The following is a 16032-nucleotide window of genomic DNA, read 5'->3' on the forward strand; positions in this document are numbered from 1 at the left end:
CTTGCTGCACCTGCATACTAACCTTTTGAGTTTCGTGCACCAGGACCCCCAAATCCCTTTGTACTCAGAAGAATGAGAGGCGATCTTATTGAAACATATAAGATTGTGAAGGGGTTGGATTGGGTGGATGCGGGGAGGATGTTCCCGATGATGGGTGAAACTAGAACTAGGGGGCATAGTCTTAGAATAAGGGGCTGCTCTTTCAAAACTGAGATGAGGAGGAACTACTTCACTCAGAGGGTGGTAGGTCCATGGAATATGCTGCCCCAAAAAGCTGTAGAAGCTACCTCATTACATAAATTTAAAACAGAAACAGACAGTTTCCTAGAAGTAAAGGGAATTAAGGGTTACGGGGAGCGGGCAGGAATTTGGACATGAGTCTAGGTTCGGATCGGACATGGCCCTGTGGGTAGCGGAGCAGGCCCAGGGGCCGTGTAGCCTGATCCTGCTCCTATTTCGTGTGTCTAATTCTGTTAGATTCAGGAGATGGTTCTGTGATAGTAGATTGGTGGTTAGGATCAGATCAGCCATGATCTTATTGAATGGCGGAGCAGGCTCGAGGGGCCGATTGGCCTACTCCTGCTCCTATTTCTTATGTTCTTATGTTAAAATATTTCCAGTGGTAGGGGATTCTAGGACTAGCGGGTATAGTCCAAAAACTAGAGCCAGACCTTGCGGGAGTGAAATTAAGAAACACTTCTACACACAAAGGGTGGTAAAAGTTTTTTATATTCATTCCTGGGATGGGGGCGTCACTGGCAAGACCAACATTTATTGCCCATCCCTAATTGCTCTCGAGAAGGTGGTGGTGAGCCGCCTTCTTGAACCGCTGCAGTCTTGTGGTGAAGCTACTCCCACAATGCTGTTAGGGAGGGAGTTCCAGGATTGTGACCCAGCAACTATGAAGGAACAGCGATATATTTCCAAGTCAGGATGGTGTGTGACTTTGAGGGGAACTTGGAGGTAATGGTGTTCCCGTGCACCTGCTGCCTTTGTCCATCTAGGTGGTAGAGGTCGTGGGTTTAGAAGGTGCTGTCGAATAAGCCTTGGCGAGTTGTTGCAGTGCATCTTGTAGAAGGTACACACTGCAGCCATGGGACGCCGGTGGTGGAAGGAGTGAATGTTTAAGGTGGTGGATGGGGTGCCAATCAAGCGGGCTGCTTTGTCCTGGATGGTGTCGAGCTTCTTGAGTGTTGTTGGAGCTGCAGTCATCCAGGCAAGTGGAGAGTATTCCATCACACTCCTGACTTGATGGTGGAAAGGCTTTGTGGAGTCAGGAGGTGAGACACTCGCCACAGAATACCCTGCCTCTGACCTGCTCTTGTAGCCATAGTATTTATGTGGCTGGTCCAGTTTACTTTCTGGTCAATGGTGACCCCCAGGGTGTTGATGTTGGGGGATTCGGCGAAGGTAATGCCGTTGAATGTCAAGGGGCGGTTTGATGCTCTATTGTTGGAGATAGTCATTGCCTGGCACTTGTGTGGCGCGAATGTTACTTGCCGTTTCTCAGCCCAAGTCTGAATATCGTCCAGGTCTTGCTGCATGCGGGCATGGACTGCTTCATTATCCGAGGAGTTGTGAATGGAACTGAACACTGTGCAATCATCAGCAAACGTCCCCACTTCTGATCTTAGGATGGAGGGAAGATCATTGATGAAGTAGCTGAAGATGGTTGGGCCTAAGACATAGCCCTGAGGAACTCCTGCAGCAATGTCCTGAGGCTGAGATGATTGGCTTCCAACAACCACAACCATCTTCCTTTGTGCTAGGTATGACTCAAGCCAGTGGAGAGTCTTTCCCCTGATTCCCATTGACTTCAATTCTACTGGGGCTCCTTGATGCCATACTTGATCAAAGGCTGCCTTGATGTCAAGCACAGTCACTCTCACCTCACCTCTAGAATTCAGCTCTTTTGTCTATGTTTGGGCCAAGGCTGTAATGAGGCCTGGCGGAACCCAAACTGAGCATCGGTTAGCAGGTTATTGGTGAGTAAGTGCCGCTTGATAGCACTGTCAACAACACCTCCCATCACTTTGCTGGTGATTGAGAGTAGACTGATGGGGCGGTAATTGGCCGGATTGGATTTGTCCTGTTTTTTGTGGACATGACATACCTGGGCAGTTTTCCACATTGTCAGGTAGATGCCAGTGTTGTCGCTGTACTGGAACAGCTTAGCTAGACTACACTCCAAAAGTACTTCAATAACTGTAAAGCCTTTCGAGACGTCCAGTGGTCATGAAAGGCACTATATAAATGCAAGTCTTTCTATCTAGAGGCGCAGCTAGTTCTGGAACACAAGTCTTCAGCATGACAGCCGGGATATTGTCGGGGCCCATAGCCTTTGCTGTATCCAGTGCGTTCAACTGTTTCTTGATGTCACGTGGAGTAAATCGAATTGGCTGAAGACTGGCTTCTGTGATGGTGGGGACCTCAGGAGGAGGCTGAGATGGATCATCCACTCGGCACTTCTGGCTGAAGATGGTTGCAAACACTTCACCCTTGTCTTTTGCACTCACCTGCTGGGCTCCGCCATCACTGAGGATGGGGATATTCATGGAGCCTGCTCCCGTCAGTTGTTTAATGGCCTACCACCATTCCCAACTGGATGTGGCAGGACTGCAGAGCCATGATTGTGGGATCACTTAGATTTGTCTATAGCATGCTGCTTCTATTGTTTAGCATGCATGTAGTCCTGTGCTGCAGCTTCCCCAGATTGGCACCTCATATTTAGGTACGCCTGGTGCTGCTGCTGGCATGCACTCTACACTCCTCGTCGAACCAGGGTTGGTTGCCTGGCTTAATGTTAATGGTAGAGTGAGGGATATGCCAGGCCATGAGGCTCCAGATTGTGGTGGAATACAATTCTGCTGCTGCTGATGGCCTACAGTGCCTCATGGATGCCTAGTTTTGAGCTGCTAGATCTGTTCTGAATCTATCCCATTTAGCACGGTGGTAGTGCCACAGAACACGATGGAGGGCGTCCTCAGTGTGAAGATGGGACTTCGTCTCCACAAGGACTGTGTGGTGGTCACTGCTACCAATACTGTCATGGACAGATGAATCGGCGACAGGTAGATTGGTTAGGACGAGGTCAAATAGGTTTTTCCTTTGTGTTGGTTCTCTCAACCCCTGCTACAGACCCAGTCTGGCAGCTATGTCCTTCAGGACTCAGCCAGCTCGGTCAGTAGTGGTGCTACTGAGCCACTCTTAGTGATGGACATTGAAGTCCTCCACCCAGAGTACATTCTGTGCCCTTGGCACCCTCACTGCTTCTTCCAAGTGGTGTTCAACATGAAGGAGTACTGATTCATCAGCTGAGGGAGGGTGGTAGGTGGTAATCAGCAGGAGGTTTCCTTGCTCATGTCTGACCTGATGCCTTGAGTCTTCATGGAGTCCAGAGTTAATGTTGATGACTCCCAGGGCCACTCCCTCCCGACTGTATACCACTGTGCCACCACCTCTGCTGGGTCTGTTATGCTGATGGGACAGGACATACCCAGGGATGGTGCTGGAGGAGTCTGGGACATTGGCTGAAAGGTATGATTCTGTGAGTGTGACTATGTCAGGCTGTTGCTTGACTAGTCTGTGGGGCAGCTCTCCCAATTTTGGCACAAATCCACTTTGCAGAGCCTACTGGGCTGGGTGCGCCTTTGTCATGTCCGAATGTCTATGTCGGATGGTCCGTCTGTTTTTAATTCTTATTATGCTGTTTTGTAGTGGTTTCATACAACTGAGTGGCTTGCTAAGCCATTTCCGAGCCGTCCTTGCGGTGAAGGTACTCCCACAGTGCGGTTACGGAGGGAATTCCAGAATTTTGACCCAGCGACGATAAAGGAATAGCGACATGTTTTCAAGTTAGGATGGTGTGTGACATGGAGAGGAAATTGGAGGTAATGATGTTCCCATGCGCCTGCTGCCTTTGGCCTTCTAGGTGGTAGAGGTTGCGGGTTTGGGAGGTGCTGTCGAAGAAGCCTTGGCGAGTTGCTGCAGTGCATCTTGTAGATGGTACACACTGCAGTCACAGTGCGCCGGTGGTGGAGGGAGTGAATGTTTAAGGTGGTGGATGGGGTGCCAATCAAGCGGGCTGCTTTGTCCTGGATGGTGTCGAGCTTCTTGAGTGTTGTTGGAGCTGCACTCATCCAGGCAAGTGGAGAGTGTTCCATCACACTCCTTACTTGTGCCTTGCACATGGTGGAAAGGTTTTGGGGAGTTAGGAAGTGAGACACTCGCCACAGAATACCCTGCCTCTGACCTGCTCTTGTAGCCACATTATTTATGTGGCTGGTCCAGTTAAGTTTCTGGTCAATGGTGACCTCCAGAATGTTGATAGTGGGGGATTCAACGATGGTTATGCCATTGAATGTCAAGGGACGGTAGTTAGACTCTCACTTGTTGGAGTTAGTCATTGCCTGGCACTTGGGTGGCACGAATGTTACTTGCTACTTATCAGCCCAAGCCTGAATGTCGTCCAGTACTTGCTGCATGCGGGCATGGGCTGCTTCATTATCTGAGGAGTTGCGAATGGCACTGAACACTGCGCAGTCATCAACGAACATCCCCATTTCTAACCTTATGTTGGAGGGAAGGTCATTTAGGAAGCAGCTGAAGTTGGTTGGGCCTAGGACACTGCCCTCAGGAACTCCTGCAGCGATGTCGTGGGGCTGAGATGTTTGACCTCCAACAAGACATCTGGTTTTTTTCTTATTATTGTTTCTTGTCACGGTTTGTTACAACTGAGTGGCTTTCTAGGCCATTTAAGAGGGCAGTTAAGAGTCAACCACATTGCTGTGGGTCTGGAGTCACATATAGAATGGCAGATTTCCTTCCCTAAAGGACATTAGTGAAACAGATGGGTTTTTACGCCAAGCCGGTAGTTTCACGGTGTAAGACATAGCTGTTAGATTCAAAGATGGGTATTAATTCTTAGAACAGAGACTGACAACATGCAGCCGGGAACAGATAGCAGAAAGGTCAGCAAGGCCAATTAACAAACACCAAAATGATAAGAAGGTTGTAAAATGCAAGGGAACAGCAAGGATAGCACCTGCTAGATAATAAGGAGCCACGAAGCCATAAAATGCCCTTGAAGAAACTTAACAAATCATTCCTCAGAAAGATAAGAGGGAGGCCTTGTCAGTCACGCAGAAAGGGACGGCGAGGGATGCCTTCCCGCTTCACAATTGGACAATAGGATGGGGGATCAAATGATTGACACCAGGTGATTACTAGCCCACCGAAATAACTATAAATACAGAAGACCAAGAGAGGAAACCAGGCAGTCAGGGGCGAAGGCTTCCCTGAGGTGGCTGGCAGCCTCACACCTTGGTCAAGTTTAGCCTCTGAGGTGGCTGACGGCCTAACACCTCCAACAGCTTGAGAGATAACCCAACGGAAGTGACCACTGCAGCAGACTGCAGGAATCCACCCAATCCGAAACCACCGTACTGCCTCCCCGTCCGTCCGGTTGTGGCATTCCGATTCGGGAGTCGTAGATCGCTCCTACTGTCACGGGTTGTATGTCTATTATACTCAACTTAAACCATATGTAATATCTAATTATGCTTTAAAACTGTAGCTCTTTAATAAAAGCTTACAACTTCTAAAGCCCTGTTGGGTAATCTGTGTGAGCCTGTGATCCGGATCTTACAATGGACACCATTACTGATACTAGCTTTTTATTCCAGATTTATTTAATTAACTAAATTTAAATTTCACGGCTACCATGGTGGGATTTGAACACAGTCCAAAGATGTGCGGGTTAGGTTGATTGGCCATGATAAAAATTGGCCCTTAGTGTTAGGGGGGATTAAATACGTGGGGTTACGGGGTTACGGGGATAGGGCTTGGGTGAGATGGCTGTCGGTGTAGGGACCGGGTGCTAGGGTTTGGATGATCAGCCATGATCTCATTGAATGGCGGAGCAGGCTTGAAGGGCCGAATGGCCTACTCCTGCTCCTATCTTCTATGTTTCTATGTTTATGTTTCATGTCTCCGGATTATTAGTCCAGGCCTCTGGATTACAATCCAGTAATATAAGCACTATGCTACCATTCCCTTTGGAACTCTCTTCCGCAAACGGCAATTGATGCTAGATCAACTGTTAATTTTAAATCTGAGATTGATAGATTTTTGTTAACCAAAGATATTAAGGAAATGGACTAAAGGCAGGTGTATGGAGTTTGGTCACAGATCAGCCGTGATCTCATTGAATGGCAGAACTGGCTCGAGGGGCTCAATACCTACTCCTGTTCCTATGTTCCAATATATACATAAGGCTACGCTTAGGTAGGAGTGAGTTACAAAGCAAGTGACATATGAGATGATCTCAAAAACAAAACTAAGAATTGATTTGTCTTAATAGGGACAATTTTTCATTCAATGTTGTTAGCAAAATTAGCTATTTTTAGTTTGCAATTATTACTTTATGATTATTTAAAATCACTAGCATTACTTCATACAGACAATATACAGGAAACTTTCGTTTAACCGGAGGTTAAATGTCCGGAAAGCTCTATCTACCGGCAAAATTCAGGAGCCGTTTCCTGTAAGTTTTTTTACTTCTCGTTGCTTTTTTTTTTCCAGTCGTAGCTCCCAAGCGTCTAGCTGAAGCTGTTGCTTAGCTACAGAGACGCTTTTAAGCTGCGGCCGACTGTTTTGAAGCTGGGTTTGTTGTTTCATACGGAGCTGAGAAGCTCTGTATGTTTTAACATTAGCGCTGGTTTCTACGGCAGTTTTGATGGGACAGCACCAACTCGGTCCCGTCAGTGCCAGATACCAGAAAGTTTCCTGTAACTTGCTATTCACGATTATCCGACAAAATCTAGTGCGATCAGTTGGAGGAACAATGACGTACCACTTTGAAAGCACGGGCTGGAGCAGAGGTAGCACCCATCTCATCTAAATATTTCTTCCAGGAGAAATTTTCCGGATCAGAATACCCTAAAACAAAAAAAGTTAATAAAATGTTATTTTATTTTATGATAGATTGGAATACTATTTTTCTGGGTATAACACTATCATATACACGTAATGTAACATTTAGTGCTAAAAATTCGGGGGTTTAGTGCTGGCCATTACCACCCGATTCGTGGAAAAAAATGGTGGTCGCTGCACTTCAACCCGCTGCCAGCGATATTTTCAGCTGGGTGGCAGAAGGAGGCAGGCAGTAAATCCCCCTTCGGCACAGGCTGTCTGTGAACGCCTCATCAGACTCCAATCCCAGTAAATGAAACCCCAGATCCCCATTGCTCACCACATCCCCATCAATCACATCCCCCATACCATCCCTCTGTCACGGAATATCACAGCGTTCTCCTGGGCACAAGGCTGAAATGAGAGCCACCACAAAACAAAGATTCCAAACAAAATTATTACTTTTATCAAGAATCAATTCACACATACTATAATCAAATAATCACCCTTGTGCAATCCCTTAGTGCCTATCGTTCGGCTGCCCTTCGCTGATCTAGTGTTCCTACAAAGTGCTTCCCCAGTGGATGCAGCAAGGCTGGTGGAAGGCTGCTGAGTTTCCATGTGGGAGACCTCAGATGGCCTTGCAAGATGACGTCGAGCTGCTCTGGACCTGGAAGGCTCGGGTGTGGACTGTAGCATCTCAGCATGGGCTGGCTAGCAGGCAGCGCCAAGAGCAATGGCAGAGTGGCAGTGGTGGGAACAAGAATGCTGTCATCCTGAGAGGGAGCAGGTTCCTGCTCCACTTACACATTGCCACTCCCCCGGGGCGGCACCTCAGCATTCCTAGCAATCTGTTGGAGGACAGATTGCTGGGCTGCTACAACACCCTGCAATCCTTTTGACACTCATAAACCCAGCCACGATGTCAGTAGTCTGAGCTTGCGTGGCAGCAAGCTGGGACTGCAGGACAGTAGTCTGCGCTTCCGCTACAGCACTATGATGTTGGGTCGCTTCCGCCTGTGCTGTAATGGCAGCCGCGACATCGCCCATCACATGCAGCATTATGTCTGGGTCGACATCGTCTATCCAGGAGTTTTCCATCATTTTCAGCCTGGAAATCATGGGCTCCAAGCTCTGCGCAAAGCCCCCGGCCAATGTTGGAGCCAGACTCCTTCATGCTCCTTTACATTGCGAAGAGGCTCTCTGCCAGGCTTGCCATTGCACCTAGCAATTCGGTGTGCATGCCATCACCCTGCTTCTGAAGGCCGTCCTCATCTGTGTCCTGTGCAGCAGAACTCGCGCACGAACATTCCCTCCGGGGAGCTGGCCCCTGAGCTACCCTATCCCCCTGCCCTTGCTGCAGCCCACTCCTGCCCAGTGCCTCACCCTGTGCAGATCCCGCATCTCCACTACCCTCTAAATTACGCGCAGTGCCAGTTTCTGAGCTGGTATCTGCGAGTGACAGATGCAGTGACATTGTGTCTTCTTCTCCACCCCCCTCGCTCTTCCCCATTGTCTCGGGGACATGCTGGACTGCTGCTTGTTCTTGGTTATCTTAAAGCAGAGAGGCACGAGTCGGGTTATGGTGAGGGGAAATCAAGATATGCATGCATACATCATCAGCACCTTGTAAGTGAGAAGAGATTGTGGGATGAGGGGGTAGTGGGATGTGAGAAGAAGGATTAGGAATGTGTTTACCGTTATTGTCCCCAAGGGCTTCAACTTCGCCCGTTGCCACGGCCTCAATGACTTCCCGTCCAATGATGTCGAGCACTGTCGCCTCCAGTTGGCTCAGGGCCTGTATGGCAACTTGCCCCCCTCCCCGCCTGTCTGCCGCTGTTCCCGGCAATTATGCGCAACCTTAGCCTGCAAGAGACAGGGAAGTGTGTGAGTGAGTGTGGTGCAATGTGTTTGGGTGATGTGCCTGCCATAGTTGAATAGCTGGCAGTGTGTGCAAGGTATGAGATGTGGGTGTGAGTGCTGCAGCAGTGGTAAGGTTATGAGTGTGAAGTGAAGCTCTGATTGTGAGGTCTGAGTGGTGATAGCTACAGATTGTTGTGAGTGCTGGAGGTGTGGTGCATTGAGCAGGGTGTGAGGCTTGTGGTGCAGATGGTGGGATATGGCATTTGCTGAAGCCTTCACTCACCTTGACCTGCCATGTGAGGTCATTAAACTTCTTGTGGCATTGGATGGATGACCTGGGGACCACACTAGTGGCTGTCACATAATCAGATATTCCCGCCACGGCCTTCTGAACGTATGAGCCGATGGCTTCCTGCCGGCTTGCGGGAAGACCTGCCTCCTCTCCACAGCCATCACCAGTGCCTCCAGAGCCATGTTTGAGAAGTGTCTTGCTCTCCCCCTGTGCTGAGGCTCAGCCATCTCTTTGTAGTTGGTTGTGGTTCCGAGTGGAGTTCTCAGTAGAATGACAATGATGTGCTATTGCATCAATGCACCTCCCCTTTAAGTACTGGAGAAAGACTAGGCCAAACATGACTTGGAATTAGACTGCACCCGATATTAGCCCACCTGTTGAGTGATAAGCCAATGAGCAGCAGTTTTAGCGCAGAGATCAGCACGATAATCATGTTAATGACCACCGAGCACGAATTTTGCGTGCTACCTAAACTAGTTTGACCTGGCGCAGCTTAATAGCGCTGGATCCTGACACCGCCCGTTTTCATGACATATCCAATTTCTAGGTCTTAATGTTCTATTGAAAGTATATCAAGTAAAACAATGGCACTGAGCTTGCCAGCAAAAGCTGACAGAAATCCGCATTGGGCCAGGAAAGTCGTATTGTTTACATTTTGTTAAGACTCCTTGTGGTCCAGGAGGAGCAGAAGGGCTCCTCCTGGCCCAACAAGGAAACCTTGGGCCTCTTCGCTCCCAGACTTTTCCTCCCTGCGGTTAGCCTGGACCCCTTCTTACTTACCTTGTATGGGGCCGTGCCCTTGGATTCCCGGTATGGTCGGTGTCCCGTCCAATTTATCGCTTCTGCCTGCAAGGTCTTACATTATTCAGTGCCAGCTTCAGGTGGGAAACATTGTCGAGAAGTGTAAATGAGGCTTTGGAATTAAAATGACCCAGGCCTCATGCCGAGGAATCTGTGGGGGTTTCCAACCCGCCCGCAACCCACCCTCACGAACACTCCCCAAGTTAAAATCGGGACTTATATTTCAGCCTTCTTTTAAATCACTTAAACATTTCACCTGAGGAAGACCACTGTGGTTTTATTTTTAAGTCATTAAAGTGGAAGAACAGATAATGGTGATCTGCAACTACTGTAAAATATAACATTAAACAGATTGTATAAACAGGCACTATGAAATGGAAACAAACCGTATGTGAGGTGAATGCATGAGAGATTGCCTAGGGCAGGTCTTCTGGAGGTGACTTTTTTATCTCAAATATTATGATTTGTGTTGGGAGCCAACAGTATTATACAATGCAGGGCGAACAATATCCAAAGTGGCAAGCTTAATAGAGTATTTACACCCAGTAACAATATTCTTACAGTAGTTACACTAGTGACAAGGTTCATACAGTATTTATATGCAGTGACAAAGTTCATACGTATTCCCATCCACAGAGTACATTCATACAGTGTTTACACCCATAGTGACAAAGTTTATATATAAAAAAACTCACATTTATATGGCATCTTTCACAAACTCAGAACATCCCAGTGTTTCATAGCCAATGAAGTACTTTTGAATGTAGTCATTGTTGTAAAGTAGGGAAACATGGCAGCCAATAGCATAAAGAAAAATCCCACAAACGGCAATGAGATTGAAGATGAGGTAATGGGGTAGATTTTGACTTTGTAAAACAGGTGATAGCAATCGGCAGCCCGTTTTACATCTCTCCTGATTTTTATTGCTATTGAAGATGTAAAATGGGCTGCCGATTCGCTATCACCTCTTTACATTATTGCACAAAGTCAAAATCTACTCCAATCTGTTTTAGTGATGTTGGTTTAGAGATATTTGTTGGCCATGAGAGTCGAAGTCCCCTGCTCTTCTTCAAATAGTGCCATGGGATTTTTTATGTCCACATGAGAGGGCAGGCAGGGCCTCAGTTTAACAATGCTTCTGAAAGACAGCACCTTTGGCAGTCCAGAACTCCCTCAGCACTACCCAGAGTTTCAGCCTGGGTTATGTGCTCAAGTCCCTGGAGTGGGGCTTGGAGGCGACAGTGCTACTCTGAGCCAAGGCTGATACCAAGGCTCTACCCAGGAACCGGAGTGTATGAATCACTAGCGTTTATAATGGCCTAGAATTTGCGGTGGGTAATGACGGCAAACTACCAGCATTTACCGTCATTACCCCTCTGAAACTGACCGCAACTTCAGGATTTATCATATGCGCATCGAAAGGCAGAAATCCTGAAGTTGCGGTCAGTCATTCACTGCTCCGACAGTGGCTGCGCTATGGACAACCAGTGGCTCAGTTAGTAGCACCCTCGCCTCTGAGTCAGAAGGTTGTGGGTTCATAGTCCTGCTCCAGAGACTTGAGCACAAAAGTCTAGGCCGACACTCCAGTGCAGTACCGAGGGAGTGCTTCCCTGTCAGATGCACCGTCTTCGGATGAGACGTTAAACCGAGGCCCCATCTACTCTCTCAAGTGGACGTAAAAGATCCCATGGCATTATTTTAAAGAAGAGCAGGGGAGTTATCCCTGGTGTCCTGGTCAATATTTATCCCATAATCAACATCACTAAAACAGATTATCTGGTCATTATCACATTGCTGTTTGTGGGAGCTTGCTGAGCACAAATTGGCTGCCACGTTTCCTACATTACAACAGTGACTACACTTCAAAAAGTACTTCATTGGCTGTAAAGTGCTTTGGGACATCCGGTGGTCGTGAAAGGCGCTATATAAATGCAAGTCTTTCTTTCTTTTGGACAACGTCTCCCCACTGCCCCCCCCACCCCGCCACATAGCCGGCATTAAGTGAAATCAGTGACACTGACGAAAACTTGGGCTTTTCTGCGGTAACATCACTGTTAAATTAAATGGGGTATTTAACAGCCTTGCTAGAATAGGTGCAATAGGTTTTAACAGTGTGTTAACTGCTAAACAAATGTTACAGCCCTTGACAAACTAATTTTTAAATTTGTGAAGTGTCAAATTTCTCCATTATGATAAAAATTACAATTTTTTAAAAACGTAAAAAATATATCTATTTTTTAAAGTTATTCATGATATTTTAGCTTCTACCTTATCCCCATGTGAAAGTCTCAATCTTTATTTCGCTCTCTGTAACATTTTTTAAAAGTCCAGATAAAAGCAGCTTCTCATTTACTGGTTTCCTGTCTGTGAGAATTCTGCAATATAATTGGCTGCTTAGACAGCTCGTTGATGTCACTGCAGCATCGCCACAGGAATTCCCATTACTGGCGCTACAATCAATTAATCGTCGAAAAAGGCAAACTTCTCGCCACATAGATCGCAAGATCTCTGTGGGAAGCTTTCTTTGGGGCCAGCGGCGAGCGCCTTTGCTTCGCCGCTGACTGCAAATTATGGGCCCTTAAGCTTAACATGCCCAACCCAGAGAAGGAGATGGAGGTGGAGGGAAGAAATACAAGGGAAAAAGCACCAAAAAGACATCCATGGCTTCATAAAATATCAATAAGGAGAATCAATATATTATAAAGCTGATTAAATATACTATTGTGGCAGATCGCCACCTAAACGGGCGCAATCCACTTTTCCGTCCGTGGACAATAAATCGGGCACCTTGCCTTTAAGAAGCATGCTGCCTTTAAGGCATGACAAAGGAGCGGGCATCGTCCTCAGCGTGTACACAAAAGCGCGGGCGTCGCCCTCATTCTGTTTTCGGGTTTAGCAGAGAGAAGAGCTGGGGCAGCCATCTCTCAAGAGAATGTAATAAAAGCCATGTGTTCCTCAGATCGGTTCGGCCTCCATTCGTGTTCCGCGGCAGCCTCAACATTGGTGACCCCGATGCTCAGAACGTATTCCGAGCACTGCAATGGCGGACACGAATGCAGTTTCCGTGAAACTGCCGGAGTTTTGGGAAAACCAGCCCGAAGCCTGGTTCCTCCAAGCTGAGTCCCGATTCCGGCTGCGACACATCACCACAGATGGGATGAAGTATGACTACCTCGTCGCATCACTCGGTAGCTCCACAGTCACGAAGGTCTGGATAGCGCTGCTGAACTCACCAGAGGAGTGCAAGTATGCACATCTTAAGGCCGCACTCCTTAAAAAATTTACGACCTCGACATACCATCGAAACTGCCGCCTCCTCGACCTTCCAGGCCTTGGTGACGCCTCACCGTCAGACCTCCGCTCCCACATGCTCTCACTCACCGACGAGAGCCCACCCGGGTCCCTCTTCCGCACGCTGTTCATCCGCCAGCTACATCCCAGCATCCGCCCAGCAATCGTGGCGTCCGGCCTCACGGACCTAGAAGCCCTGGCCGACAAGGCCAACAAGCTGCTGTCCGCTCACTCCAGCCGCGACGTCGCTCCGGACCTGGCAGCCACAGCCTGGGCGTGCCCCTCACCGGCCACCACGCGGCCACAAGGCCCAGCCACGGGGCCTTCGCGCCCCACAAACCCGGGCTACTGTTACTACCACGCACGGTTCGGCGCCAGGGCACAACGGTGCACACCTCCCTGCTCCTTCAAGTCCGCCCCCGTTCCAGCCCCCGCGATGGCCCTGCTGTACGTCACGGATGACAAAACCGGCCGCCGGTTCCTGTGCGACGCTGGAGCTCAGCACAGCATCATCCCGGCCTCCGCCCTCGACATCCAAAAGGGCGAACGAGGACAGGCGCTGGCTGCCGCTAACGGCTCGGACATCCGGACGTACAGCACCCGCACAGTCACCCTCGACCTCGCTGGTTGCCGCTACCGATGGGAGTTCATCACTGCCAAGGTACTCTCCCCTCTCATCGGCACAGACTTCCTGTGCACCCACTGCCTACTGGTAGACATCCCTCGACACCGCCTCGTGGACATGAACACCATGTCCCCCATCCTGGGCGCCATGGCCCCCCGTCAACCCGCCGACATGGCATCACAGTGCCACGCCCGGGCCACGGATGACTACTCGGCACTCCTGGCCGAATTCCCGGCCCTCACCAACCCGACCTTCTCCGCGGAGGTCGCCAAACACGGGGTGGAACACTTCATCCCCACCACAGGCCCCCCAGTGTACGCCCACGCCCGCAGGCTGGACCCGGCCAAACTGGAGATCGCGCGGACCGAGTTTGCCACTATGAAACAGCTCGGCATCAGCCGCCGCTCCAACAGTCCCTGGGCCTCCCCACTCCACATCGCCCCCAAACCAGGCGGGGGTTGGCGTCCCTGCGGGGATTACCGCCGCCTCAACGACGCCACCACCCCTGATCGGTACCCCGTGCCGCACATTCAGGACTTCTCGGCTAGACTGGCCGGCCGCTCAGTCTTTTCCAAAGTCGACCTGGTGCGCGGCTACCACCAAGTCCCCGTCCACCCCGCGGACGTCCCCAAGACGGCCGTAATCACCCCCTTCGGGCTTTTCGAGTTCCTGCGGATGCCCTTCGGCCTCAAAAACGCGGCCCAGGCATTCCAACGGTTCATGGACTCGGTCCTTCGGGACCTGAAGTTCCTGTTCGTCTACCTGGACGACATCCTGGTAGCCAGTTCCTCCAAGCAGGAACACCTCGAACACCTTCGCATCCTGTTCGGGCGCCTCAGCGACCACGGGCTCATCCTCAGCCCAGCCAAGTGCCAGTTCGGCCTGGACAAGATCGACTTCCTCGGCCACCACATCACCCATGCTGGGGCCATTCCCCTGCCCACGAAGGTGCAGGCCGTCCAGCAATTTCCCCGCCCCACCACCATCAAAGGACTCCAGGAGTTCCTCGGGATGGTGAATTTCTACAACTGCTTCATCCCCAAAGTGGCGTCCCTCATGAGGCCCCTGTATGAAGCCCTCCGGGGCAGGAGCGACAAGATGGCGGTCGAATGGACGGCAGACGTATCAGCCGCCTTCAACTCCACCAAGACCGCGCTCGCCGACGCCACCCTGCTCGCGCACCCACGGCCCAATGCCAGAGTAGCGCTCAGCACGGACGCCTCCGACCACGCTGTCGGCGCCATGTACGAGCAGTGGGTCGACGGCGCCTGGCAACCACTTGCCTTCTTCAGCCGCCAACTACGCCCCCCGGAGGTCAAGTACAGCACCTTCGACCGCGAGCTCTTCGCGCTGTACCTGGCGGTCCGCCATTTTCGGTTTTTGCTGGAGGGCCACCCCTTCACTGCGTTTGTCGACCACAAACCCCTGACATTCACAATGGCAAAGACAACCGACCCCTGGTCCGCCAGGCAGCAGCGCCAGCTCGCGGCAGTGTCCGAGTTCACCACGGACATCCAACACGTCTCCGGCCGAGACAACGTGGTAGCCGGCTGCCTCTCCCGCCCCGCCATCCACGCCGCACACCTGGCAGTCGACTACGCTCAACTCGCAGCAGACCAGCTCACGGACCCTGATCTGCTCTCCGCAGCTACCAACCTACCAGGGCTACGCCTGGCCGACGTCGCCTGCGGCCCGACCGCAGTCACGGTCAAGTGCGACATATCCCTATCTCAACCTCGGCCCGTCGTCCCAGCGTCCTGGCGCCGCCGGGTATTCGAGATTCTCCACAACCTCTCCCACCCCGGCGCCCGCGCATCCATCAAATTGGTAGCCAACCGCTTTGTCTGGCGCGGCCTTCGCAAGGATGTGCGTACTTGGGCCAACTCCTGCCTAAGCTGCCAACGGGCCAAGGTGCAGCAACACACGAAAGCACCCCTCGAGGAGTTCATGGTCCCTTCACGTAGATTCGACCACATCCACGTGGACATCGTCGGGCCCCTGCCGCCGTCGCAAGGCCACACGCACTTGCTGACGATCGTCGACCGCACCACGCGCTGGCCCGAGGCAATTCCACTGACCTCTACCACCACCGTCGACATCGCCAGAGCCTTCGTCAGCACCTGGGTCGCACGGTTCGGCGTCCCCTCCGACATGACGTCGGACAGAGGTCCGCAATTTACCTCTGAACTCTGGACCGCCATCGCACGCAACCTCGGGGTGACCATTCACCGCACCACAGCGTACCACC

General features: G+C 50.6%; 1 protein-coding gene across 1 annotated transcript in view; it reads right to left on the reverse strand.

Annotated features, from left to right (window-relative positions):
* Positions 1 to 16032, reverse strand: part of LOC147115028 (lethal(3)malignant brain tumor-like protein 4) — a 591174-nt gene that overhangs the window by 329138 nt on the left and 246004 nt on the right. Inside the window, exon 14 of the mRNA XM_085993271.1 lies at positions 6854 to 6939. Coding sequence (XP_085849397.1) covers positions 6854 to 6939 — 86 coding nt within the window. The remainder of the gene's footprint in view (positions 1 to 6853; positions 6940 to 16032) is intronic.

The sequence above is a fragment of the Somniosus microcephalus genome, chromosome 7 (assembly GCF_052327205.1).
Source record: "Somniosus microcephalus isolate GS21.2 chromosome 7, FLI_Smic_1.0, whole genome shotgun sequence".
Classification (NCBI taxonomy): domain Eukaryota; kingdom Metazoa; phylum Chordata; class Chondrichthyes; order Squaliformes; family Somniosidae; genus Somniosus; species Somniosus microcephalus.